This window comes from Lepisosteus platostomus, chromosome 11, assembly GCF_059453375.1.
Source record: "Lepisosteus platostomus isolate fLepPlt1 chromosome 11, fLepPlt1.hap1, whole genome shotgun sequence".
Classification (NCBI taxonomy): domain Eukaryota; kingdom Metazoa; phylum Chordata; class Actinopteri; order Semionotiformes; family Lepisosteidae; genus Lepisosteus; species Lepisosteus platostomus.
The window spans coordinates 42,858,612-42,882,164 of NC_142621.1; the positions used below are offsets into that span (position 1 = coordinate 42,858,612).

The window sequence follows — 23,553 nt, forward strand, 5'->3', positions numbered from 1 at the left end:
CTGTGAATGGAAGGCGGCAGAAGCTCTCACAGCCTGCTGTCAGTGATGACCAAAGTAGCAGCCTGGCATCATTAATTCTGTCTGTACCAATTCCAAAAAAATAATTGTTGCATTCAATGAAATGTATTTGCAACACTCCTCTTTATTTTTTTTCCTCTGCATGGCTTACGTTTCAGCAGCTGAGACACACTTCAATATTTTCTGGGGGAGAACATATTCACTGCAAATGTTTATTACTACTAATTATTTGGCTGAAGCTTACAGCCAAAGTGTGTCAACATCTGCACACATTTAGACAGCTACTGTAGTTATTTTACTGGAGCAGAGCGGATGATCCGTCTCACTCAAAGGTGGCTCGACAACAGCAGGGTCTCGTGTGAGTTTTGAACTTCCCAGCTATGGCCGGTACCCGAGAGTATGTGATGTGCACGCTTGCCAAGCTAAAACCTTTGAGCTTAGCCTGGAGTCTGTGAAATGCATCATTGCTTTTTGATGTTGAAGGCGTGGCTTCCGCTGGGTTGGGGCAGCCCTAGGGGACCCCGACATCCTTGAATTCTGCGCCATTATCTGGTGGCCCACTCCCGTCACATGGCTGGTAAGAGCATCAGCAAAGGAGCAAATCTGCAAGCGTGGTGTGAAAGTTTTTTTAAAGGTGTTTAAGGCATTTTAATTACTCCTGAAAGCTCAGATCAGTGCAACGTGGAAGATACACTGGAATAGGCAGGAAGTCCATGCTAGTCAAGTGACTTAAATGTGCCTTTTAACTCTTCTCATATACAACAGAAAGAAGTACAATAGACCCAGGGAATAAAGTTTTATTTTGTTTTCAGTTATTAATGTACTGGAATGCAGCATATACACTGTTGTTTTCTCTGGATTCAAAGGCTGCTGAGGCATATAAGAAATTGTTTCGTATTCTTAAAGAGGGCTGGACAGCTGTCTACATCCAGGGACTTCTGGGGGACTCATTCATCTGTTCATGTGTTTTTCTAACATTGTATAGCATCTTCCTTCTTACATTGTATAGTATCTTATATGCTATAAGAAAATGCTATACAATAACATTGATGCTATTGTATAGCATCTATGTACAGTGTGTATATTAACTGTATATCTGAGTTTTTGAGTGCTGCTCTTCCTAATAGGTGACTTTCCCATGGCCCATACTGTAAATACAGTGCTGGAGTTCACTTCAGAGGTTCACATTGTTCCATCTGACTTCCTGTTCCCAGAATGCAATGGGGAGGATTGCCAGGCCTGCCGTGTGTAGAACAACATTCACACATCCAGGTCACTCATATTGTGAGCGCTGGCCCCACAGGGTTCCAAAGGAGCAGTTTCACACACCTTTCTATTACAGCATTGAATGTTCCGGCGGCTTTAATTTCCTGTTACCAGTATCATTGTGTGATTCTCGGTGCTCGTTTCATCCTTAACCTCCTGTTACCGTCAGCCATGTCTGATTGACGTCAAAACCTTGGCAGAATTTGCTTGTAAATGTGTCACAGTGCACTTCCGCTTTAGATACCTTGTATGCCTCATCTTCCATGAAGGGATTCAGTTTTCTGTGAGACATGGAACAAAAAAAACACTGGGGACAATAACCAGCTACTTCAGCAGAACAGAAAAAAAAGGTTCTCTACTATGAAGTTGAGAGACTGGATGTCCCGATTTTCCGCAGGCTGGGTTCTCATTGTGTTTGCATTGTGGTTTTTAGAGATTAATCATATCTCTAAAATACCTATCTGATAGTTCTATAGAAAAGTAAGACTTCTTCAGTGCATACTTCATTCAGTTATTAACTTATCAATAACCCAGAAGGCAATAAAACTTTTTCACAACTTGGTTTGCTACAGTTTCTCGCCATAGAGAAAGACGACCACTGATCTTATAAGTGTGTCAGTGAATTACATAATGGACCAAAGTGGCTCAAAAGGTACTTTTTTTAATGAATTCTTAGAAATAACAGAAGGTGTGACCTTGTAGTGCTTCGAGATATACAGTACAGACTTGTGTAAGTGGTTGTGGTTTTGAAGCATACTAATTTTCATTCAGTAGCCCCTGTGGTTACTGAAGGCCAAATCTGCGCACTTGTGCAAGAGAGGTGTCCTTTAAAATCCACAGAACTGCATCTGTAACAAGGATATGGAATTTAATAACGGAATAAAAAATAGAATGGAATAAAAGGCAGAAAATGTTGACCTCAACGTGTGGATCTCCGTTTATTTATTTTGCGACTGGCAACATGACACTTCGACTAATTATTTATTTATCCGAGAATGGGTTGGTTATTTCTTTTTATGGATTTATTAAATGGCTAATGCTAGGCATTACGTCAATGTTAAAGTGTTTCTCCATTACTGCCCACATATCGCGAGTGAAGCGGGCAATTCCAGGAAACAAGTAATCAGATTCACGCAAATATTTACTCCAAACAGGGATTTGGCGATCCTCTGTTGCTAAACCGCCTTTGTTAAGAAATTTCATGGTCAGTTTTACACTTAAACAGAAGACAACAGTCTGAACTGAATGCCATTAACGTTGCCATCAACCTCAGTGATTTCTTGTTTACACACGTTACACAAAACAGTACAACGACTGAAAGAAATTAGAACCACTCTAAGGTTTTATCTATAGTTGTGCCCCCTTTAACAAAGCACTGTGGTTATTTTTTTAATCAAACAGAAGGAACTTCACTAAAGCAGCATATCGTAATTTAAAAAAAAAGTAAGATAACACCCTGAAGACGTTCCAACACGTATTACTGCTGCTGGTGGTACTGCAACACATCGTTAGACGAGATACCAGACAAATGGTCACTGTCGTAAGCGTGCAATTCCAAAATGTTAGGTTTTAATTGCTTAAATGTTGTAAAACCAACTATATATATAGATAATTTAGTGATTTAATCCTACACCATGTTCTGTAGCTAGGGCATCTTAAGGGGACTTTTTTATCCGAAACCTAACATTAATCGTTTAAAGGGCACATCGACTAATTGTTTTAAAGTGGACTGATTCACTGTAGCTTATTTAATATTCTAATATTAAATTATATATTTATTTGTAATATGAACTGTAATTCTTAAAACTCTGTTTTGAGTTTATTTAAATTTACTGCTTCACGGGACAGGTTCACCAGCGTTTCAGATTTTCGATTCTACCTTGCTGGCTGGGGAGGGGAGTGGGGGAGTGTAATATATCCACAATGAAAATGTGAAAGAGACTAACTAAAACTTATGTTACTGAATATTAAAATATTGGGTATTTCGGTGATAATTTTTGTTGAGGTTTGAATTGTGGAGCGTTAAATCCTCCACGGTACGTTTATAGCACATGTAATTAATCATAATCCACCCATTCGCCTACTGATGGTTCAGACTGAAACCTTTCCGTTTAAAAAAGTGGCCCGCGTTCCATTTTTTAACGGATAAATTGGGACTTTTTTTAAAAGACAACAATTTACTAGCCTAACGCACCATTTTATATATTCCGTTTAGTAAAATGTTATTGTCTTTTTATAATACTTGGATTATTTTTTAAATTATTGTCCAGAGAGAACTAAAGGCCAGTTTTTCGCAGTTTAGAAATTGAAGTTTCGTGTAAAATCAGGTAGTTTGCCGAGGGTATACTTTAAAAAAATATATTGACAAGTGTTTCAGTGATGCAAAGTAGCGGATAATTTTAGAAACCAACGGACATGGAAGAACAAGACAAAAGATTAGAGTATTTACAGGTCTTCACGTTAAAGACACTAAAGCAGAAAGCTGACAAATGGACGAAGTTTGTAGCCACGGAAGAGAACCGACTGATTGTTTACAATTTCTTTGAGAAAGCAGACGTTTTGGTTTTGATCATTTCCATGAATCAAGCAGCCCAACTAGTAGCTAACCAGGAGTTCCCGCGCTCCTTGAAAAACAAGGCTGTTTATTTTATCAAGAAGAACAAGGAAGTGATCACGAAAGACAGCGTTAAAAACCTCCTCGTTGGAGACGTCGCCTTCTCGCCCGTAGACGAGCTAATCACCGTGGTGGAAGAGGTGAAATAAGTTGCCAGCTACTATAAATTATGTACTACTATGTACAGTAGCAGTTTCAACAGTTATCACAACATTAAGTTAACCGAATCTACGGTCAGCCTCGCTTAGAGCACAAATTTGAATATTCCCTTGGAATATGGCTACTTAACGGTGGCTACTTGGAAGAACTGACAATACAATTGCTAGTGATGTGGTGGAAAAATATCTTCTCACAACCTGTAGTAAAAATTGATAACGCAAAGCTTTCGTTTCCTAAACAATCAATACGTTTTTAAATAATCGGATATTTAGGATGACGCATCCTACAATATACAGAGATCCACATTTTTACCGTCTGCACAAATCAACCCAGGCAGGCATACAGTACATGAGTGTTTCTTCCCCCAGGTGGTTTATTCATTGCACACCAACAGTGATAATATGCGAGGCTGGCCGCGAGTGGTGGCAGACGATGTATGCAGACGTGCTCACAAGTTGAAGAATGAAATGTGTGTTGTTGGAGGGCAAGTTAAAGGCAAAACACACCTTCCTTTGCCCGAAAATGCTGACAAATTAGTGGACCCTGAGGGCCGCAGGTAAGACACGCCCTGTCGCCCTGGCTTCTCTGTGTTCATTGGCGTTTCCCCTCATTTCGTAATTGTACCGCCTCTAATTAAAATAAATCACTTATTTTATAGTTTTGATTTGCACCCTAAATTAAGGTTAGGATACAAGGTTTTACGAACAGGTAAAGGTTTATTCCATGCTGAAAACAGAAGACAAGAAACAACGTTTCGGCTGTGTAGTCTTCTTCGGGTGTGTGCAGTTACGAGCAGTGTTTAATCATGATATTCTTGAAATACATTTCCTTTCTTATTCATAAAGTGAATTTTCTAGTTTGGTTGTGCCTTTTCTCTCCTGACCGTTTGCATTAGTTTCACATTGTTACAGTTTTCTCATATTTTTTGTTCTGAGTTGTTTTCTGTTCTTATTACTGTAGATTCCCCCCTCCTATTGACGGCAAGCTAATGCATGCCTTTGAAACGGTAATAATAGAGTGGACTCACCAGATTAAAGATGTTTTGAGTAAGGACTCTGCACAGCCGATTTTGGATGGGCTAAACCCTCTGCCTAAAGTGGAGATTGATTTCTGGAACTGCAGGCTAAGGAATCTTGATTACATTTATGAACAGGTAACTAAGAATTGAAAGAATGCTCATGCTCTTTAACCATTAAAAAGTAGTCCATAATTATTTAACCCCATTTTTCACTTAAAGCTGTTGAATCCACAAGTACGCAAAATAGCTGAGATAGTGGAAAGGGCAGCCAGCAGCTACTGGCCAGCTTTGAAGAGCATTTACAGGGATGTTAATGAAGGTAAGTTACAAATCAGATTAACTGTTTCCATATTGCTGTCATGGAGACTTTACATACTGTAGTTGCATCACCACATGGTCTGTTTTTGCAATGCAGGACTGAAAGAGGCTAAGGATATTGTTCTCTACCTGAAACCCTTGCACAAGGTATTGGAGGAAGTGGAGCAACTGGACTATTCATTGGTAAATAATCATTTAAACAATCTGTCACTGAATTGAAACTATAGTAGTACTTCATGAAAAAACAGGAGTCCTGTAATTTCCAGCAGCATTGACTTCAAGATCGTTTATTGAATTCTCTAAATTTAATCTGAAATGTTTTCAAATAATGTCATGCTGCATGAACTTCATGAAGACTCTCAAATGAAAATGTCTAAATGTTTCATCTTATTCATCTTAATATCTGCACGTGTTAATGTGTGTCTGCAGTTCAAGTTCATTTACAGTCGGATTCTTTTTTTTGTCCTAGTTGCCTTCCTATGTTGGAGCAGTGATGCACACAGTTTGTTTGATTTGGGCAAACTCAGAGTACTACTGTCATCCTGAGAGAATTATTGTCATTCTGCAAGAGATCTGCAACCTTTTTATTGAATTGGTACAATTAATTGTTGTTTAAAAGAAAGGTTTGAGTCCATTTTGAGATCTGTGTGAGTTATTAAAAGTATTATAATGTCTATCAGACCAGAGGTTTTTTAGGGCCAGATGAGGTGCTGAAGGGGCTGCAAGGAGAAACAGACGAAGTACATGCAAAAATAAAACTGAGTGCTCTCACATTGGAGACTCTCAGGGAATCGTACGGTCAGTGCAGGTCAAAGATGGATGGTTTTTTCAAGGCAGGTTTGCACAGTTATTTTTACTGCTAAACATAAGTAACTGTAAGAACAGCTTTATTATGATAACCTTACATTTATAAAAAAAACAAACCTTAATGATCTGTATTTACTTCACAGGCTTTTAAATTCCTCCCATAATTATACAAAAAATTCTTACCTTGAGAAAAAGACCTTTCCTCCTTTTTGCGATGTCTAATTTTCTCAGATTGCTTAATTATTTGCATTAGTCAGTAACCTTTTGTTGTTGTCTATCTTGTATAATGCTCTAATGGTATTCCAGTTTCTGTTTCATATTGCTGTTTAAGTAATGTGTAAAATCATTATAATGTAACCATGTATGCATTGTTTATTTATGCAATGTTTACTTTAAAATGTTACATGAAAAATACATTTTTCATTTTCTGTTTTGTCAGGATAAAAAGACAAAGCACTTGGAATTCCCCACGTACCTTGTTTTCTCAAGGCTTGATGCATTTCTACAGCGCTTACAGACCATTGAGGTATTACTGTACATGCCTGAACAACTGAACAAGTTCATCCTGCCCTGAAGAAAATTTGCTTATACGATTTGTTGCAATTTATTCTATCGTTTAATTATGTAAATAATATTAAAAGTTTCAGTACATTTGCTTGCTCATTATATAATCATAGCTCTGCCAGGCTTTTTTTGTGAAATGCAAAATTGGAATTGACTGATAACTCCACAATAGCTAGTCTTGCACATCAATTAATATATTTTATTTTTTGGTTTACATTTTTTTCAATTGTGGAATTATAGTTATAAGAAATGATTAACAGTATTTTTGCTCTTTCTGAAAAATATATATTTTTCCAGAATCATTTGTGGATACATCACTTTTTGTCTCCCAGGAACTGTATCACATCTCGGTGGAGTTTCTGAAGCTGGAGAAAGTAGATATTCAAGGTGTGAGAGGCAGTGCCCTGGGGACCATGGTGTTCTCTATCTATGAGGAGTTCCTGGAGCTGATCAAAGTGTTTGCAGAGTGCAAATATGACACCCTGGACCCTGATGACAAAGTGAGATTAGTTGCAAGAGTTAATGTTTTGACCAGTTGGCTTCATGTTCAGCCCTTTGAACCGCAGTGAACTATTGCAGCTGTTTTGAAAAGCTCTAACTGTACTCTTTATACAGTATTTCATTAGCTTTAAACATTTAAAATATAACTGAAACTGCATTAGATCACTGATCTTAATTGAGCTTTATGTTCAGTTCCCTGATATATCCCAGATAGAATGCCCTTGATAGGATTTCTTTCAAAATGAAAAATGTAGTGGTTTGGATTTTTTCTTCTTCTCTCATTAGTGATTCAGTGTTCATTTTGAAATATCTGAAGCCTGTGTTATACAGTTTGTTCAGACTGAAAGGCGAAAACATGAAGTGTCTACAAAGTTATTGCCTTATGCCTCTTGTTCTTTATTTTCAATAGACATTTGATGAAAGCTTTGCCAATTTCCGGGATCAAATTCAGGATTATGACAGAAGGCTGGGAACTGTGCTTAGTCAGGCATTTGATGACTGTTCATCTATTGAATCTACTGTAAAAGTAAGTTATTCTGCCTATAAATGTTATGGTGTTGGGTATCATTTGTCTTTATTTGTTCTATCTACGCTTTTTAAAGATTGCAATTTGTGCATGCTTACAAAATAAATCTTATTTGCGAAGATTGAGTTGTGTTTCATGGCCTTGAAGCTTTGAGAATGTAGTTTAATGGTTTACAGAATACAACTTTTTCAATAGATGTAAAGTTTTATTTTAAATGGAGTTTGAAACAAATGTAACTGCTTCCTATTATTAGTGTAATATGTTTTAAAAAGTCTGTACTGAATACCACAGAATTATTAATGTCATTTTCCTTTTAGCTTTTTGACATGTTTGGTTTCCTTTTGGAGCGTCCTGACATAAAATCACAGATGTCTTTGAAATACAAAGACTTGGTTGAGATGTTTAACATTGAGTTAGACAGAGCAAAGCTGGTTTATGATGCTCAGATGGCAACTATGAAAGCAAGTGGAGATGTTCCACCCATCAATAAAAACCTGCCCCACATAGCCGGCCAGCTGAAATGGGCACAAGAGCTGCGAGACAGGATCCAGACGCCCATGAAAAGCTTCAAAGCTATAAATCACCCGTAAGTAATTCATACTGGAAGAGACTGGAGTGGATTTTGAGTTATTGTGGAAGAGGTTGATTTATAGTTCTTTTTAAGATTCTCAATCTTTCATACCAATCTTGTTGGATTATTTTATTAACAGAAATACATCTAATCTTTTGTTCATATTACCTTTTGTCTTCATGAATTCTTTGAGTAACATTAAAATGTTTGTTCTTCTCAGCTGCATGTTAACGGATGAAGCCAGGATGGTGTTCTACAAGTATGATGAAATGCTGAACTTACTCCAGAATTACCGTGTGCTTGTATATAATGGATGGACCGAAAGAGTAGACACAGACTGCCATTTCAACCTAGACCAGCCCCTGATCTTGCGCAACCCAAAAACTAATTTCTTAAGAGTTAACTTTAACAAACAGGTTAGCATATTTGTTTTTTCATTAACTAGCATGAGACTGTTTGGGATAATATCAATATTTTAGAAACTACAAAAGACAGAATTGCAAATAAGTGCCCATAAGGTTTATTTTATGTTTGTAGTTGGTTGCAGTTCTCCGTGAGGTGAAGTACCTGACTATTCTGGGTCAAGAAAATATCCCACTAAGTGCTGGAGATGTTTTTGCCAAAAATGAAACCTTTCGAATGTATGTTGGCAATCTGGATCTGATTGTATCGTGGTACAATAAGGTATGTCTTTATATAAAAGTAATGTAAAACAGAAATTATATATAAATGTTTTATCAGGTTTAAGCAGTATTTTTATATAGTAATAAACCAATACTGTACATATTGATTCCTCAAGCAGCACTCAAAACACAGCCTGCTGCTTGAGGAATCTCAGCCGTGGTTGGCATGTCCCAGGCTAAAACTAGCAATATTTGGTGCACAGAACTCAACTTGGTCTCTGATTTGAGAATTTGTTACAGATTGAGCCACTACAGGGCCCCAGATTTATCCTGCTGAGCATAATAGTAACTGTGGCTGAGAATAAGACTCACCCCTCAGTAACAGTTTCCAGTCTGGTAGCCCAATGGTTGATGACAGTGTGTCAGAGGACTCTTGTATCTACCAATAGCATACTGCTGTAATTTATGAGCAGTTAGACTGGATTTAATTGGATCTGTTTCAGTCTTTTACACTGTTTTATTTCTCAGGTTTTTCATGTAACTGATGTTCCGGCTGTTCTGCTTTTTTAAAACTTTTGAAATGTCACATTTCATTTTATGAACAATCATATTTCGCAGATAAGGTCAACAGTTCTTGCAGTTGAAGTTCCTCTTATTAAGAGTGAACTTAAAGCTATAGATGAAAAGTTGGAGAAAGGTGAAAGTACACTGCACTGGAATAGTGAGGGTAAGTCAAATGCCTGTCTCTTGTCTTAATGGATCAGTTTTGCCTGACCTGACTGCCATGCCAGACTTGCATAATCTATGTTTGGGATGTACAGTACATTATCCATAAATATCTGATTTAACATTTTTTGACTTTACAGTGCTATTGCAAAACTGGTGGGCTGGTATTCTTAACATCTGTATACTATAATAATATTTTCACTGATTTTAGAGCAGTTATTTTCACTATATAAATGTATTTACATGTATTTAATTCCTAAACAATGATTTGTTTGGCAGGTGTATGGGAATATATACAGATGATGCGAGATTTACTCAGTGACTTTGAAACAAGAATAGATAAGACCAAATCCAATGTTGAAGCCATTTTATTAATAATGGAGGCAAGTATAGCTATGAAAATAATATAAAGACTTTCTAGTTAGTTTGTTAGCTTTCTTCAATTTTCAGCAATTGATAATCAGCTCAGCTTTTCCATTTCTACCCTTGTACCGGCATGGGAGGATGAGAAGCTCTCATTTGTTTGAGATGGACATCCATTATTATTCATAGTACTTGCAGGAGAGTTGGAGGACTTACAGTATGTGACTTAATGTATCATGTAACCTCACAGAACGGGTAATTTTGTGCAGATGTGGGAGATACCCTGTCTAATTGTATGCTAACTTAACCATTTTGACATGAAGCCAGACATGCAACACCACTTGGGGATTTCCAGTCACAGTTGTCTAATGTTGCCATGGACTAAACCTGGTACAGCCCAGGCCAGGGATTCCCAAATTCAAACCTGATCTACTTGAACTGATTTCTGGAAAACAGTTGAACATATGTTTCAAGCTCTTGAGGTTTTTCCAAATTAAAGAAATTGATAGAGCCTTCAGAGGCCTGACTTCACAGGATTGAAGTTTGGAACACTTGCTCTAGACTGCAGCAGTGTTCCTTCATCTTTTTTATACCATGACTGGCTGGCTGGCTTTCTAGACCACAGTGGATTGTTTGGTCTTTTAAAGTGACATTTTATTTACATTCTATTGCAGAGCAGACCTAATGCTGCAGCAGTAAGATTACTATGAATGTAGAGTGGGATTATTTCCACTCTGTGCACACTCATGAAATATAAAACTTAGTCCATGAATTTACTTAATCCTATACAGCCCAGGTAGGAGGCTGCCACAGATGAGGTGATCACTGGTCTAGAGTAGAACTCTGCCTTCTCACTGAGCTAGTGCATTCACTAGTTGTGTCACTCAGGAGACCCAACATTTAGGAACTTTAAGTCCAAAATATATTTGCAAGGTTTTAAATTAGGTGAAAAATTCAGTTTTAATCAACTTAATTAAAAATGTAGTTAAAAATACTAGTTCTTTTTGATTAACCTTAAAATTATTTGAGCTGTTTTAAAGGTTGTTTTATATCCACATATCTTTTTGTGATGACAAAAGTTGACATTCAATGTTCTATATTTTACAGGAGTGGTCGGTATCTCCTATGTTTGAGAGAAAGGACAATAAAAGGGAATCTCTTCTTGATCTCGATGGAAGAGTAAATGCATTAAACAAGAAATATGCAGCCATCAGAGAATCTGGAGAAAAAATTCATGCATTACTTGAGGTGAAGAGATTGCTGAAATTCCAAATTGTAGAGGATATTTCTTGTGTTATCCAACAATGCAGGAATAGAATCTTGGAAAAGGATTTCCTTCAATTTCACAGCGTAAATTATGATAAATCTTTTCATTAAGGGATGTGTCAAGGAAGAAATGGATGACATTTTATTTTTTCTTTCTATTCACTCATAGCATCATGTTTTGATAAAAGAAAATATTACTATCTTTGTTATCTTTGCAAATGTTTTTTAAATACTTTGAGATATTGATATTTTTATGTCTATGCTGTACTGTGGAGTGATTGGAGACCTGGGGCCTTTCAGTTATTACAGTATTTCTGACATAACCATTTAGTCTTTTAGCATTAAAAAAGCTTGTGTCCACAGTGCCACAGTTACTCTACCTATTCTGCATCAATCTGGGGTCAACTGGCAGATTGTAACCCAGTAGAGAATTTGTGGGGAGAGCTGTGGAATTATAAATGTCAACATGTACAATGACTGATGTTGAGTAATATCCCTGTTCTCGATGTGCAATGTCTCTGATAGTCTAGATGTTAGAGGCTATGGTGATCACACTTACTGTTAATTATATGATGTGACCTGTACAGTACTTCACCTGACTGTTTAATATTTTAAGTGATCATTTGTCCAGAAAATGAGCAGAATTAATTTTAATTGAGTCAGAATAGAATTGCATACATAAATTGTTTTTTTGCACAGTATAAATGCTATACATGTAAACTGTTATTGCAACATTCTTATTCAATTATGTAAATGTTTTCCTCTGCAGGAGAATAAGAAATTGTTTAGAGCAACTGATGACACACCAGTGTGGAAGGCATATGTAGAATACACAGATAATATGGTTTTGGATGGATTCTTTAAAGTTATTCATGTATCCATGCAGTTCCTTTCCAACAACATGTATGCTGAGGTATTTTACTTTAAACAAATAATTTGTTTGTAATTCTTTTAAATTCTATAGTATTATATACTCAAAATATTTTTTTATGTATTATGTCACATAGGTCAGTACTGGTCCTCTTTTCGAAGTACGTTTTGAACTGGAAGACTGCGACACTGTTTTCTATCCATCTCTTGCATATGGGATTTCAGATGGTTTCTATGATTTAGTTGAAAGTTTAATAAATGATGTTTATAAAGCTGCACAGCTGGTTCCACGGCTTTCTCAAGATCACCATCTGAGCTACCAGGTGAGAAAATGATATGGACATTTGGACTGAAGGCTAATGGGAAACTTATATTTTGAATATCTGCAATAAAAATATTCTGTGTTGCCTATGAGCACATTTACAAAGCACATAGTTTTTCAGCAAACTGGAATTCTAACACATTGAGTGGTGAGTTAAAAAAGGAGTAACATGATGATACTGTAATGATGTGATGTGATGTATATAAGGCAATGCAAGCATAAATTATGCTATATAGTAAAAACTGCAGTATAGTATTATAAGTAGTGTAATCATCACTTATCCTTAAATAATTGCTATTTTTGCAGCTTGAAGTGACCTCTCTTTTCTTTTAAGAGTGACTTGGAAGAGATGGTAGAGCTGTCAGAGTTAAAAGATAGCATTTTGACCCATGTTGCTAATGCAATGAAGGAGGCCCAGGATTACCAAGAATTGCTTGATAAATACTCATACCTGTGGGAGGATGACCGCGATGAGTTCATGGAACAGTTCCTTCTGTATGGCCATGTGCTTACGCCTGAAGAAATAGAAGCACATGGAGAGGAGAATGTGCCAAAAAATCCTCCTACTCTCGTAGAGTACAAAATACAGGTACAGGATTGCTGCTTTACTTAATACCTTTCAGTTTGTTTTTTCATAAGCTATTTTGTAAAAACAATCATTGGTAAATTGTACAGTACATCTTTGTACCAAGTGTCTGAAAATCACAACAATTTAATCATGTTAACCTAGAACATTGTTTACATATTCACATGCTGTTGAGTTTCATGTCTTCGTATAATAGTTTAATTATGATTACATCTTTGCCTGCAGATTGACTTCTATGAAAACCTCTGTGGTGAAATATCCAGACTTGAAAATTCCAAGGTGTTGGATGGCTGGCTGCGGATTGACTGCAGACCTTTTAAACAAGCTCTTTTGAACACCATCAAACGATGGAGCCTCATGTTTAAACAATACTTAATTAAACGGGTCACTAACAGGTACAGTTAGTACGGGGTTTTTGAGTCCTGGTGTTTGTAATCTGAAACAGAGCCTAAATAAAGTTGTATATTCTAATGTGGCTAAATCATCTACATGAATCCATCCGTACAAAATTGCTTATTCCTGGTGAGGATTGTGGCATAAAGGCAGAGGGCACAGGGCAGTGCCACAGGTCAGACAGGACAGCTGGTGTCTTGCAGTTTCCACTTGTGTTTTCTGGCTCGTTTATTCACTGTTGTTCCTGAAGGAGCCTGTTAGGCTTGCTTCTTCAATGGCCTTGGATATTTTGAATATTGAAAATCCCTTTGTAGACTATATTCAAAGCTTACAGTATTCCCTTAGCCTGATAGTGTAGGATATCTTTATGCTTCAGAATACATCTCATCACTTTTCTCTGGACTGATGTCAGAGCAAGAGTATAGTATTTCTCATACTGTACATAGTATTCTAAATTAAGTCTTAATAGTGAATTATAAAATTTTAACACAGTCTCCTCATTTAAAATCTGTATTTTTAATGTTCTCTCCTCATACTATTTACCTTTTTATTGCTTCCCAAATTTGTCTAGACAAAAATGTTATCAGTTACATTGATGTTATCAGTTATATTGGGGGTCTTTTTCGTAATCACTTCCTCAAGCTTATCTAACGTCTGTAGTTTTGTATAAATTTAAATAAAGAGACAGAAATAAATAACTGCGTCACATCTAAATTTGCTACTCTTATTCTGTCTTTTCTTTTTGCAGTCTGAGTGACCTTGAGTCTTTCATTAAAGAGGCAAGGGCTGGCCTTACTAAACCAGTGGAAGACGGGGATTACCATGGGCTGGTGGAGGTGATGGGTCATCTGATGAGAGTGAAGGACAGGCAGGCGGCTACAGACAGCATGTTTGAGCCGCTGAAGGAAACCATCGAATTCCTGAAGAACTACGGGGTGGAGCTGCCAGATGAAGTGCACACACAGCTTCATGTCAGTTTGTCTCTTGAATTGCAGATTTGTTTTTCAAACTTTTGGATTGTTCCAACAACAGTCAAACATGGTTTGACCTTTCACGTCTGCATGAATATCTGCACAACATTAGATTCAACATGGTTTATTAAAATCTATGAGAATTCTTATTGTAAAGCTGCATCTGCAGTGCCCTTGGGTGCTTTGTGATCTTAATGGCTGCCTTCTTTACTGTGCATTGGTTATTTCATTTAATATGAAGAAACCAGCCGCTGCTGTAAATTGAATTGTTGTACCATTAACATATTAGTTTATAATATCTTCAGTAGTTTTAAAGGAAAACATTAGGACAAGAAAAAAATGGCTATTGAAAGTGATAGATATTGAGGTACAGTGTATTTTATAAACATTCATTTCTCCTTAGGATCTTCCTGAACATTGGAACAATATTAAAAAGACAGTTCTTCAAGTGAAACAGAATGTCGCACCTTTGCAAGCCAATGAAGTTACTATCATTCGAAGAAAATGTCAGCAGTTTGAGGTACTGTTGAAGAGTACTAATAGGCTTCAGAAAGTTTGGTAATAATAGATTCTTAAAATCAATACACTATAAAACAAAACTATGTACAGTACGTCAAACTTCACAAGTTCTACATTATTTTAATGCACACGGTGAGTGCTAAGATTTTTTCTCTCTAATAACGATGTTACTTTAATGTTTGTTTATAGCTCAAACAGCATGAATTCAGAGAGAAGTTCCGTCAAGAGGGCTTCTTTTGCTTTTCTTTTGAAAGGCCACATGAAGCTTTGAATGAGGTAATTATTTAATGGGCCAGATTCTGTTTTCTGTAGAAAATGTATTTTTCATCAAGCACATAGTGTAATGTTGCATTTATTTTTTATGGCCATCATCCTGACAAAAAACTGTTTTACTGGCTTAACATTTCAACTGCTTCTTTTTAATTCATCAGATACACAGAAATATCTCTTCATTAGAGAAAGAAATGGTATCTCTCTCAAAATCGGCTAGTTTATTTGAAGTGAATGTACCCGATTATAAGCAGCTGAAGGCGTGCAGAAAGGAAGTGATATTACTGAAAGAGCTTTGGGATATGATCCATTTGGTGAGCTGTTTATTCAGATAAATCAAATAATCAAAATGCTAAATCATTTTTCCTAATTACCTTTTCTACTGTAGTGCAAAAAAAGTAGCTGAAGTCCAAAATTGTATGAACCTTTTTGAGGTGGGATATGGCCTCTATTTTTACCTGTAGGTGAGAGGCAACATGGATGACTGGAAAACCACTCTATGGAAGGACATCAATGTAGATGAAATGGACATGGACACAAAGAAGTATGCCAAAGATATCAAGGGACTGGATAAGGAAATGAGAGCCTGGGATGCTTTCCTGGGGTTGGACAGCATGGTGAAAAACATGATGACATCTCTCAGAGCGGTGGGAGACCTTCAGAACCCTGCCATTAGAGACAGACACTGGCTTCAGCTGATGATGGCTACCAAGGTACAGGCCTTTAAGAAACATTCACTTATGCCTTTAATGTACATTTAAATGTCTGTATGAATATCAGAATGCACAAAGGATTACCAAAGAAAGAGGTCCATTTGACCCATAATGCTTGTTTGGTTACTGCTGCTACGAACAGGAACAATTTTCTCCAAAAGCATTTCCTGTTTTAGGACTTTGTTCTGCTATTCTTTCTTCTTGATAGTCCTCAAATAATAACGACTGGATGTAGTTAGTCCAAACAACACTTCCTGAAAGCTCTGCGCTCTGTGTACAAGTAGAATATGCACTTTGATTTTGCAGGTTAAATTTGTGATGTCAGATAAGACAACATTTGAAGATTTGCTGAAACTTAACCTACACAATTTTGAGGACGAAGTACGCAATATTGTAGATAAAGCTGTGAAGGAGTCAGGAATGGAGAAGGTACTGTAGTATGATCTATACGGGATAAAAAATGTTACTAGCATCCCATATTTGTTTTATTTCAGTAAATTAAACTTATGCAAGTTTTTAGTGATGCTTTTTATTTACATGTATCATCATTAATATTGATATTTCTCCTAATGTTTATTTAATATCTTTAATAAGACATTTATATTCTCAAAATGTATGTATACATATATTTTTTTACTACAGTGACTTAAAACGTTGATAATTATTTTTTAGACATTGAAAGAGCTTAATAGCACATGGAGCACCATGCAGTTTGAACATGAAGCCCATGGAAGAACTGGAACTATGTTGCTGAAAGTCAGTGAAGAGCTGGTAGAAACCCTGGAGGATAACCAAGTGCAGCTGCAGACAATGATGACCTCCAAGTACATTGCTCACTTCTTGCAGGAGGTGTCTGACTGGCAGCAGAAGCTGTCCACTGCAGATGCTGTCATTTCCATCTGGTTCCAGGTGCAAAGGACCTGGACACACCTGGAGAGCATTTTCATCGGGTCAGAGGACATTCGGTCACAGCTGCCAGAAGACTCCAAACGATTTGATGAGATTGACACTCTTTTCAAAGTGAGTCTCCGTATTTTGTTAGTGCATTTACATGCTTTTTTTTTATCTTGACCTCAACTGTAATCGCCTTATTTCTATTTCCAGGAGATAATGGCTGATGCTGTAAAGACACCAAACGTAATTCAAGCTACTAACAAAGCCGGCCTTTTGAATAAGCTGGAGCATCTAGAGAAAAGGTTACTTTTAAATTATGAAAATGCATTTCGGTCAGTCAGAAGAAACCTAAATACTTAATTTGGAGCTGTTGTTAGATATACAGTATCTCTTTCATTTGGTTATCTTTTTAGGACCTACTTGAGAAATTATCTATTGTCTTCAGTTAACGTTAATATACAGTACTGTAGTATGATAATGCAATATATTTTGTATGTGAAATTTTAATATTTACATTTAGTGTTTCTGTAGATGCAAAAAAATCCATAATATTTCTGGTATTGTGAAAATTATAAAATACTCTTTAAATGGTGGTAGGTATTGTACTTGACCTAATGTAGGATAGCAAATACTGTACAGTGTATCTATTGAAAGTTTTTGTTGGTATTTGCAAAATAACTAAAGCTTCTAATATCCAACAGCTTGTCTATGTGTGAGAAGGCTTTGGCTGAGTATTTAGAAACCAAGAGACTTGCCTTCCCCAGATTCTACTTTGTATCTTCTGCAGATCTGCTGGATATTTTATCTAATGGAAACAATCCTGTGGAGGTGCTTTTTAAAATACTCTTTTTTTTAGGCATTAATCTTTGAGGCACATATACGTTACATATTTACCTCATACTCATCATCCATATCTGACCTTGACAGTCCAGTTTATAAGAAAGCTGGTTATTGCAGGATTAAATTTCTTTCGATTTGATGCTCAGCAGTATTCCCACAGATGCAAGGCTGTCAGTTCTAGTTATTACTAAGACCGTGCTGAAATGTTCAGATGCAATGAACATATCATTTGTTACTGATACACTTGTTTAGCATACTGTTTGCATTTCTAAGGAAACATTAAATTGACATCTTCATTTTAATCACTGTGCTCAAATTTCTGTCCTAGAAGTAAATTGTTTTGCTCTGCAGCTTATACAGTAGCTGTCCTAACGCCTTTGTATTTTTCATAAACAAACTTCAGACAATACACTGCAGCATATTTAATAAAATCATGTTAATTAAATCTGCTGAAATAAACTTATTGATGAAACCTTAACCGCTATGTTCACAGGTCAGCAAGCATTTATCTAAACTGTTTGATAGCATGTCCAAACTGGAATTTCAGCTTGATGAGAATAAGATACCCATAAAAGTGGGACTAGGAATGTACAGCAAAGAGAATGAATATGTTAAATTTGATATGGAATGTGATTGCTCTGGACAGGCAAGTATATCACCAATTTAATTGCTTCTAGAAACCCTAAACCCATATTCAGTTCAATATAAGTGAGTATGAGGTTTGCTGGTATGTTTGCTGGAATGTCATTAACCTACAAGACTGTGTTTTCTTAGTTAATTTAATTTAAGGGGAAAGAAAAATCAATCATAAACTACTAAACTGCATTTCTGATCCTATAGTTTGATGATCATGTACTCCAAAACATCTCCATAACGCCGCACATTATGTCACCTTGTCACATGTGCAGACAGTACTAGAATCCTAGTGTAGGAACACTTTGCACTAGAAACATAATCAATAATCTGTAGTCTGTAATCAGAAGGCAGCAATATGCCACGTTGCCATGATTAACAGAAAATGACATAAAACAATATAAACTGCAGTTTTTTAACAGTTCGGTGTATCTTTCACACCAGATTTACAGATGAATATACAGTAGATGATTTGAATTTACTGAATTTCATCAGCAGCCATGTTGGACATCAAATTAGAGATGCTAAGTATCTCCAGAGCTCTTTATAAGTGTTCTCACTGTTGAAGGTTGAAGCTTGGCTAACTCGGGTGCTAGAAAGAATGTGTGCTACACTGCGCAGTGAATTAGGGGAGGCTGTACTGACTTATGAGGAAAAGCCAAGAGAACAGTGGCTGTTCGACTATCCTGCACAGGTCTGTTTCTGTTTTAACAATGATCAACATTGGTTTCATATGGTTCCCATCTTTTATTGTGGTCTTCTGTTGTAATTCTCTTAAATATGAGTGAAGTTCATGAATTATTTTATATCTGAAAAGCACTTGGGGAAAAGTGGGCTTGAGTTAAGAAATGTTGTCTTAATGATGAAGAAAATGCCAGTTATAAGAGAATATACAGTACTGTATCTGGTTATTGCTCATGATAAAATTCTACAAGTTTGAGGGCATATTCCATGTTTCATATGCGACTAATATGGCCAGGTTGAAGAGTATAATTTAACTGTTTTTCTGTCATTTTCTATGGTGTTGACTGAAAGCACAAACTAAAGCCTTCAATAAGCTAAATAACATTTCCATGGAAGTCTTGTGTTTATTTAGTTAAAATATGTCTTGCAGAATACAGTAATATTAAATGTTAGATTTTGTTGATCATTATACAAATAATGGTATTAAATGTGTATTGTAGTATAAGAGGTTACAGTGTATCTGCAGACAAATGAGTATATCCTATGTTAATTTCCCACATTTCAGGTTGCATTGTGCACCACACAGGTTTGGTGGGCAACTGAAGTTGGAATTGCATTTTCCAGGCTTGAGGAGGGTTATGAAAATGCCATTAAAGACTACTTTAAAAAGCAGGTGTGGTTATACTTGATGGATTGTTTTATTTCATATAAAATGCATTGGTATATCTGTGGTTTGGTTTGTATTTAAATGTGGTTTACTATTTAAATGTTTCAGAGGTTTTAGAATTTTAGAACTAGGCAAACCTCAAATTTAAAACTATTACCTTTAAGCAAGAAAAAGATTATGTTGCTGTATTCTTTCTGAAAAATGACTGTTACTGATATTATCTAACTGTAGGTCACCCAGCTAAACACCCTGATAACTCTGCTCATTGGGAACCTCTCAAAAGGCGACAGACAGAAGATCATGACTATTTGTACGATAGATGTACATGCACGCGATGTTGTGGGAAAACTTGTTTCTGGCAAGGTGTGTTTTTTACCTTCAGGCAGAAAGTTTTGAGAAGTTTTGGAATAAGAAATATTTTATAGATTCACGGGTCCATGTGTTCTATGAATATTCTTATTATGTAAAAATATATTGGTACTCTTGGGGTATGGCACAGAATCCTGCCTCTCTCTAAGGTCAACACAGTCGCAGGATGTTATTGTCTTTTTAAATCAGAAATGGTCTTATAACATTAGAAAGATTCCTATTGCATTTTGGAGCTATAGGCTTTGAACATAAAAATATTGGAAACCCTTCTGCAGCTCCCAGTTTATCATAGCTGGTAATTTGTGCTTGTGGCTGTTATTAAGGTAGAGCAGGTTATTCACAGGTGCGGATGCCATGTTTTGTAGGTTGAAAGCGCTCAGGCATTTACCTGGCAGTCCCAGCTGAGGCACCGCTGGGATGATGAGAAGAAGCATTGCTTTGCTAACATCTGTGACGCCCAGTTCAGATACTCGTACGAGTATCTGGGGAACACCCCTCGCCTTGTCATTACTCCCCTAACAGACAGGTTCCTCCAGACTTCACTTTACCATAAGAATTCAGGAAAATTGCATTGTACTTGCTGTCTTAAAAAATCAAATATTCCTCATGTTCAATTAAATAATTAATACATTTAACTAACATATCATTTTAATTATATTACCTGCAGTGATATTTTACATTCTATATAAATATCACATTTATCAATCAAATATCCTAATAATATATCCGAATATCTCAGTTTACAGAAGTTCCTTTTTACTCCATTGTGGAATTGTGATGTACATTAGTTGAATAGATGGGATAAAAAAGAAAAACATTCATAACTTTTTATGTTTAGGATATGACGGAATCATGAATACATAAAAGTTAAGAAGATTTTTGCTGGGTAACCGCTTACATCTGTTTTCTTGTAGGTGCTATATTACCCTCACTCAGTCTCTCCATCTGATCATGGGCGGAGCACCAGCAGGCCCTGCAGGGACTGGGAAAACTGAGACCACAAAGGATCTGGGAAGAGCTTTGGGGATTATGGTATATGTATTCAACTGTTCTGAGCAAATGGACTACAAGGTGAAAATGAGCAGCTTATCTTAATTTTCATAATATTGTTGTCCAAACGTGCCTGCTTACCAATGCTGAAAATCATAAAAGATCTTATTAAGTATAGGTTGCAATATACTTATTGAGATGCATTTTTTAAATGGCGTGTTTACATCCTTGTGAAATATTTGAAATTCGTGTGCAAATATTAGTTTGTTTTTTCCAGTTCTAAGAAAGGAAATGCACATACACTCTAATGTTATTGTAAAAGAAAATGATTATTATGTGAATTCTACTAATACATTTTGTACTATGGATTATGTTATAGATATGATGCTTTAATATTGAATTTTTCTTAATTTTACCTTTAATTTTCTTTCATTTAGTCCTGTGGTGATATTTACAAAGGATTAGCACAAACTGGAGCATGGGGCTGTTTTGATGAGTTCAACAGAATATGTGTGGAAGTACTGTCTGTTATTGCGGTTCAGGTAATAACATTAAGCCATGCTTTTGTTCTGTTAATATGGAAAGCATGAAAGCAATTGACAATCTGATTTTCCTTTGTGAAAACACTAGAGTTTATTTGCTTGATAAAACTCAATTTTCTTTTGTCCTTAGGTAAAGTGTGTCCAGGATGGCATTCGATACAAGAGGACAACTTTTAATTTTCTGGGGGAAATCATTAACCTAATACCCACTGTTGGAGTTTTCATAACAATGAACCCAGGATATGCAGGGCGAGCTGAGCTGCCTGAGAATTTAAAAGCACTGTTTAGGTACTTCAAAATTCCTTTTTATTCTCTTTTAAAGATATCTTTTCATTTATTTATAGGACTAGTACCTTAGATATGGGTAATTTCTTTTTCTTCCCAGACCCTGTGCAATGGTGGTCCCTGACTTTGAGCTAATTTGTGAAATTATGTTGGTAGCAGAAGGTTTTATTGATGCTAGAATACTGGCTAGAAAATTTATTACCTTGTACACTCTGTGCAAAGAACTTCTCTCAAAACAGGTATGTTTTCTTCATTTTTTCTTCATTTTAATTCTAAAAAGGATTGTATCAAACTATTCCATATTGCTGAACTGAGATGTGACTTTTTAATATAAATCTGTATACCTTTGCTATTATTCTCAGGATCACTATGACTGGGGGTTGCGTGCCATCAAATCTGTGCTTGTAGTAGCAGGATCTTTAAAGAGAGGGGATCCAGGTCGACCAGAAGACCAAGTACTAATGAGGGCCTTGAGAGATTTCAATATACCAAAGATTGTGACTGATGACATGCCAGTCTTCATGGGGTTAATTGGAGATCTCTTCCCAGCACTGGATGTGCCAAGAAAGAGAGACTTCGAATTTGAAAAAGTGAGAAGACATTAGGAAAATTATGCTGTGTAGTTGAGTGTAACACTGAAAAGTGGAGCATTAGTATTACTTAGTAGATTAATTACTACTGTAGTTTAGTTTAGTAGAAGATTCCCAAAAATAATTTTGAGTTGTGGTTGTGTTAAAATCAATTATACTTATACATAATTATACAATTATACTAATCAAGTCTAGACCTTATTTAAGTCTATTGTTCTTCAATAGAAATAAAGGTAGGGAAGAATTAATATCTTGTCTGTTTCCCAAGGTTGTGAAGCAGTCTGTGTTAGACATGAAGCTACAGGCAGAAGACAGCTTTGTTCTGAAAGTGGTTCAGTTGGAAGAGCTGCTTGAAGTGAGGCATTCAGTTTTTATCATTGGGAATGCTGGCACGGGCAAATCTCAGGTATACCTGCAGAAATAATAGAAAACAGCATACTGCATGCTATATCTTTCTCCTGGGCCATTGTTCTCATTACACTACCAGTGGTGATTTTTAATGCAATATAAAGTCATTAACAAACTTTTCATTCATCATTTGATTCACAAATGTTCTGTTGTCACAGAAATATTTTTATCAATAATGTAAATTATTGTTCCTTCAAGTGCTGGCTATTGCCCCAAGGTGGGCTCGATGGTCATATGGCCTCCTCTTGTTTGTAACCATTCTTGACTTAAAAAATTAGGTTCTAGTACTGAATTGAATATTTTGTTCTAAAAGGTGCTTAAATCCCTAAACAAGACCTATCAAAACATGAAGAGAAGACCTGTAGCTGTAGACCTGGATCCAAAAGCTGTTACCTGTGATGAGCTGTTTGGAATTATCAACCCTGCCACTAGAGAATGGAAGGATGGTATAATTAATTTTTTGTAAACCTTAGTTTCACGCAAACATACAAATGTAGAAAGACAAAAAAAACCTATCTTTGTCTAGGTCTTTTTTCCTGCATAATGAGGGACTTGGCCAATATTACTCACAGTGGACCAAAATGGATAGTCCTGGATGGTGATATAGACCCAATGTGGATTGAATCTCTTAATACGGTTATGGATGACAATAAGGTTTGCAAATAAG

General features: G+C 36.3%; 1 protein-coding gene across 1 annotated transcript in view; it reads left to right on the forward strand.

Moving 5' to 3' along the window:
* The first annotated feature begins 3,586 nt into the window (after positions 1 to 3,586).
* LOC148652732 (dynein axonemal heavy chain 17-like) overlaps positions 3,587 to 23,553 on the forward strand; it is a 44,153-nt gene continuing 24,186 nt past the window's right edge. The window contains exons 1-42 of the mRNA XM_088599838.1: positions 3,587 to 4,038; positions 4,426 to 4,613; positions 5,018 to 5,210; positions 5,295 to 5,394; positions 5,491 to 5,576; positions 5,863 to 5,988; positions 6,074 to 6,226; positions 6,640 to 6,726; positions 7,097 to 7,264; positions 7,675 to 7,791; positions 8,109 to 8,377; positions 8,583 to 8,778; positions 8,900 to 9,046; positions 9,604 to 9,712; positions 9,991 to 10,094; positions 11,182 to 11,322; positions 12,110 to 12,253; positions 12,348 to 12,533; positions 12,867 to 13,121; positions 13,344 to 13,513; positions 14,260 to 14,482; positions 14,886 to 15,002; positions 15,191 to 15,277; positions 15,433 to 15,585; positions 15,736 to 15,984; positions 16,291 to 16,413; positions 16,657 to 17,004; positions 17,089 to 17,180; positions 17,580 to 17,706; positions 18,212 to 18,364; positions 18,920 to 19,045; positions 19,601 to 19,708; positions 19,934 to 20,065; positions 20,437 to 20,597; positions 20,986 to 21,142; positions 21,499 to 21,603; positions 21,734 to 21,891; positions 21,989 to 22,127; positions 22,251 to 22,478; positions 22,747 to 22,884; positions 23,200 to 23,332; positions 23,413 to 23,540. Coding sequence (XP_088455964.1) covers positions 3,700 to 4,038; positions 4,426 to 4,613; positions 5,018 to 5,210; positions 5,295 to 5,394; positions 5,491 to 5,576; positions 5,863 to 5,988; positions 6,074 to 6,226; positions 6,640 to 6,726; positions 7,097 to 7,264; positions 7,675 to 7,791; positions 8,109 to 8,377; positions 8,583 to 8,778; positions 8,900 to 9,046; positions 9,604 to 9,712; positions 9,991 to 10,094; positions 11,182 to 11,322; positions 12,110 to 12,253; positions 12,348 to 12,533; positions 12,867 to 13,121; positions 13,344 to 13,513; positions 14,260 to 14,482; positions 14,886 to 15,002; positions 15,191 to 15,277; positions 15,433 to 15,585; positions 15,736 to 15,984; positions 16,291 to 16,413; positions 16,657 to 17,004; positions 17,089 to 17,180; positions 17,580 to 17,706; positions 18,212 to 18,364; positions 18,920 to 19,045; positions 19,601 to 19,708; positions 19,934 to 20,065; positions 20,437 to 20,597; positions 20,986 to 21,142; positions 21,499 to 21,603; positions 21,734 to 21,891; positions 21,989 to 22,127; positions 22,251 to 22,478; positions 22,747 to 22,884; positions 23,200 to 23,332; positions 23,413 to 23,540 — 6,663 coding nt within the window. The 5' untranslated portion in view covers positions 3,587 to 3,699. The remainder of the gene's footprint in view (positions 4,039 to 4,425; positions 4,614 to 5,017; positions 5,211 to 5,294; positions 5,395 to 5,490; positions 5,577 to 5,862; positions 5,989 to 6,073; positions 6,227 to 6,639; positions 6,727 to 7,096; positions 7,265 to 7,674; positions 7,792 to 8,108; positions 8,378 to 8,582; positions 8,779 to 8,899; positions 9,047 to 9,603; positions 9,713 to 9,990; positions 10,095 to 11,181; positions 11,323 to 12,109; positions 12,254 to 12,347; positions 12,534 to 12,866; positions 13,122 to 13,343; positions 13,514 to 14,259; positions 14,483 to 14,885; positions 15,003 to 15,190; positions 15,278 to 15,432; positions 15,586 to 15,735; positions 15,985 to 16,290; positions 16,414 to 16,656; positions 17,005 to 17,088; positions 17,181 to 17,579; positions 17,707 to 18,211; positions 18,365 to 18,919; positions 19,046 to 19,600; positions 19,709 to 19,933; positions 20,066 to 20,436; positions 20,598 to 20,985; positions 21,143 to 21,498; positions 21,604 to 21,733; positions 21,892 to 21,988; positions 22,128 to 22,250; positions 22,479 to 22,746; positions 22,885 to 23,199; positions 23,333 to 23,412; positions 23,541 to 23,553) is intronic.